The 3,183-nt window shown below is 45.1% G+C and overlaps 1 protein-coding gene across 1 annotated transcript in view; it reads right to left on the reverse strand.

The window, feature by feature from the left end:
• Window positions 1-67: 67 nt before the first annotated feature.
• LOC103811019 (60S ribosomal export protein NMD3-like) overlaps window positions 68-3,183 on the reverse strand; it is a gene marked incomplete at its 3' end in the record, with an annotated part of 3,820 nt that continues 704 nt past the window's right edge. The window contains exons 2-6 of the mRNA XM_009083960.1: window positions 2,900-3,034; window positions 1,900-1,996; window positions 1,136-1,216; window positions 735-863; window positions 68-158 (exon numbers count right to left, since the gene is read on the reverse strand). Coding sequence (XP_009082208.1) covers window positions 68-158; window positions 735-863; window positions 1,136-1,216; window positions 1,900-1,996; window positions 2,900-3,034 — 533 coding nt within the window. The remainder of the gene's footprint in view (window positions 159-734; window positions 864-1,135; window positions 1,217-1,899; window positions 1,997-2,899; window positions 3,035-3,183) is intronic.

Raw genomic sequence — 3,183 nt, forward strand, 5'->3', positions numbered from 1 at the left:
TCCTCCAACCCTGATGATTCTATGATAAAAGCAGTTTATTCTCCTCCAGAGTAACACAGCACCTCACCGTGGATTTCCTTGATGCGAAGAGTGTTTTGGTGCAGTCTGTGCTTTAAAATCAGCTGCTCCAAATAGAAGAAAGTCTTCTTGTGCAGAGTCTACAACCAGAGAGAGATAAAACGCTCAAGGTCAGTTAGGAATCACCTTGTGCAAATGTAATACCTCTGAAGAATAAACATTTACACAAAGAGGTCATCTAGAGAAGAAACATCCAAAGCCTAATCCAAGTAACCAAAATGATTATAGAGTGCTCAAATTAGACCAAATTATCTACAGCTTCCATTTCTCACTGTCATGTAACTGGCTGCTAGAGAGACTATTTCCTTTAAAGATTTCATAGTATGTTAAGGGGTTGGAATGGACCTCAGAGATCATCTAGTCCCAACCCCCAAGTATTTAAATACAATTTGTCCTCTGTTTCTAACACTACCTTAAAATACAGAACAACATTTAGTAATTCCCACAAGATTCTCCTGTCAGCAGCATTGTAAAAAAATATTTAATACTGGACAGCAGAGAAAAGCTTTTCTAAACTAAGATCAGCCAGAACAACCTTGAACACAAAACATATTCCCATGGCTGTCTGTGAGTGTGAGTACATCTTCTTCAGAGACATCCAGAAAATCATCCAATTCTTTTTCTGCCTGAACAATGACAACTCAGTTTGCCTCTACCTTCTGCCTGACTTGAACCACAGCTTTCCAGAAATCCTTGGCTTCAATCCTGTGACAGTCTTCACACATCTGGGACTGGACGATGTATTCTACCACAAACACCTGCTGCAGAACTGCTCCATTTATCACCTGGAAAACCACAGTGTTAAAGGTTTCCTCATTAGCCCTGGCAAGACTGAGAGCTACACACTAAGATGTGTCAGACAGCTTTATTTGGGTCACAAGTAATAGTATTTTCCCAGCTTTATTGGAACACACAATAACCTTTTCCAGTTAGGATGAACTGCACTTTAATGACATCATTTAGGCAGGATGAAATATAAGAATGATAATAAAAATATCCTGTTGTTTGCCATAAAAGTTTTTGAAAATGCACAGGGAGAATCCTGTACTCCAGTTACCTCTTTCTGAACAGTCAGTTTCAGCTTCAGCCTCTTGGAATGTGGCTCTGTCCAAATGAATCCTGCGTCAATCAGCCGGACCTGTCCAGGGGGAAGGATGAGAGCTCACAACACACAGCTCCAACCACCACAAATGCACCCTTATGGTATAGTTCAGAGTGAACACGTGAAGAATCTTAACTAAAAATATACATATTAGCACCCCAAATCCAGCTAATAATGCTTAGTTGGAACACAGAGGTTGATCTACCTAAAATAAAGGCGCTACAACCTCAGGCTGTCACACCAGAGTAACTGAATACACTGTTGAACAGTATCTCTGTGCCAAGTAATGATACATTTGGATAGTATAATGGTAATATATTTTGTCTATTTAATTGCTAACCTCATAGCAACAAACTCAGTAAGACAATCTAAGTCAAACCTTGATGACTGTGGTAATAATTCTTTGCCTAAAACACTATCTCAGATCATTTCCCTCAGTAACATTCTGAACGTAGAAGATACTTTACTCAATTTCAACTTGTGACTTGCAATTTAATCTATATATAGATCTCTGCAACCCTCTTTCATTCATGACAAACCAGTCAGAATTAGTGCTGTAAAAACAATTTTTAAAATGTTTAACATAAATCACTTGATAAACTCTACACAGGTATAAACAGCTGCTCTGAAAGGATCAAACCCTCTACAGGTTAGTTGGACTTCACCTCATGCAATACCAACTGACACACTATGAAATGTCAACAGGATCAGCTACTCACCTTGCTCAGGGAAGCTTTGATTTTCTTAAGACACAAAGCAAGGAGCTCTCTCGATTCCAAGGTGCACTGAATCCAGGTTCCTGGAGGCTGAAGATACCTGTGGGACAGGAAGCATTTTACAGCACATGGAAGCTGTTTCAGCAAATGAAATCACTCCAAAATTTATTTCTCAAACTTTCAGTTTAGTATCAACAATGCACATACAATGTTTAGAGTCACAGAATCATTTAGGTTGGAAAAGAGCTCCAATATTGAGTCCAACCATTCCCCCACCACTGCCAAGGCCACCACTAACCATGTCCCCAAGTCTCACATCTACACGTGCTTTAAATCCCTCCAGGGATGGTGACTCCACCATTGCCCTGGACAGCTGTACCAGGGCTTGAAAACCCTTTCAGTGAAGAAATTTTCCCTAATTTTGAAGGTTTATCCAAGATATGAACTGGGCAGCAGCTTGGTGGCCTTTTCTCTCATCCTGTCACTTCTTCCCTGGGAGTAAAGCCCAACCCAATCTGGCTGCACCTCTTGTCAGGGAGTTGTAGAGACTGAGAATGTCCATCCTGAGCCTCCTTTTCTCCAGACTGAGCCCCCACGGAGCTTGTCCTTATCACACTTCTGCTCTTCTGCCTCCCTGAATACTGAGACTGATGCATTCCAGGTATATTTTACTGCCATCCTCCCCTGGGGCAGGAGGAGGGCAGGGGATACCTGGCTGCTCCCAGGCAAGAGGAGGGAAGGGATGCTTGGCTGTCCCCAGGATGGAGGAAGGAGGGGATGCTTGGTTGTCCCTCAAGATAGAGGAGGGCAGGGGATGCTCAGCTTCGCCAGGACGGAAGAGAGAGGGGATGCTCAGCTGTCCCTCGGGCTGGAGGAGGGCAGGGGATGCTCGGCTGCCCTGAGGATGGAGGGGATGCTCGGGCTGGTCCCCAGGCAGGAGAAGGGCAGGAGATGCTCAGCTTCCCCCAGGCAGGAGAAGGGAAGGGGATGCCCGGCTGCTCACCTTTCGCACTGCTTGCAGAAGTGGACAGTGCCCTGCTTGGGGATGCCCTCGGTAATGTCCACCTGTGCCCGCAGGCAGCCCACGCACATGTTGGCCGGGTTGGGCGGGATGGGCACACCGCACTGGCAGCACAGGCTGCAGCACACGGAGAGAAGGAGAAACAAGTCAGTGAGTAGTTCTTTTCCAGGTTTTCTCGGCATCAACACTCAGTCACCAACCGCAGCGCTGCCCTCCGGGTGACACCCGCAGCACCCACCGAAGCTGCGCGCAGGTTTTGGAGCTTA

Source organism: Acanthisitta chloris, unplaced genomic scaffold (assembly GCF_000695815.1).
Source record: "Acanthisitta chloris isolate BGI_N310 unplaced genomic scaffold, ASM69581v1 scaffold12721, whole genome shotgun sequence".
Classification (NCBI taxonomy): Eukaryota; Metazoa; Chordata; class Aves; order Passeriformes; family Acanthisittidae; genus Acanthisitta; species Acanthisitta chloris.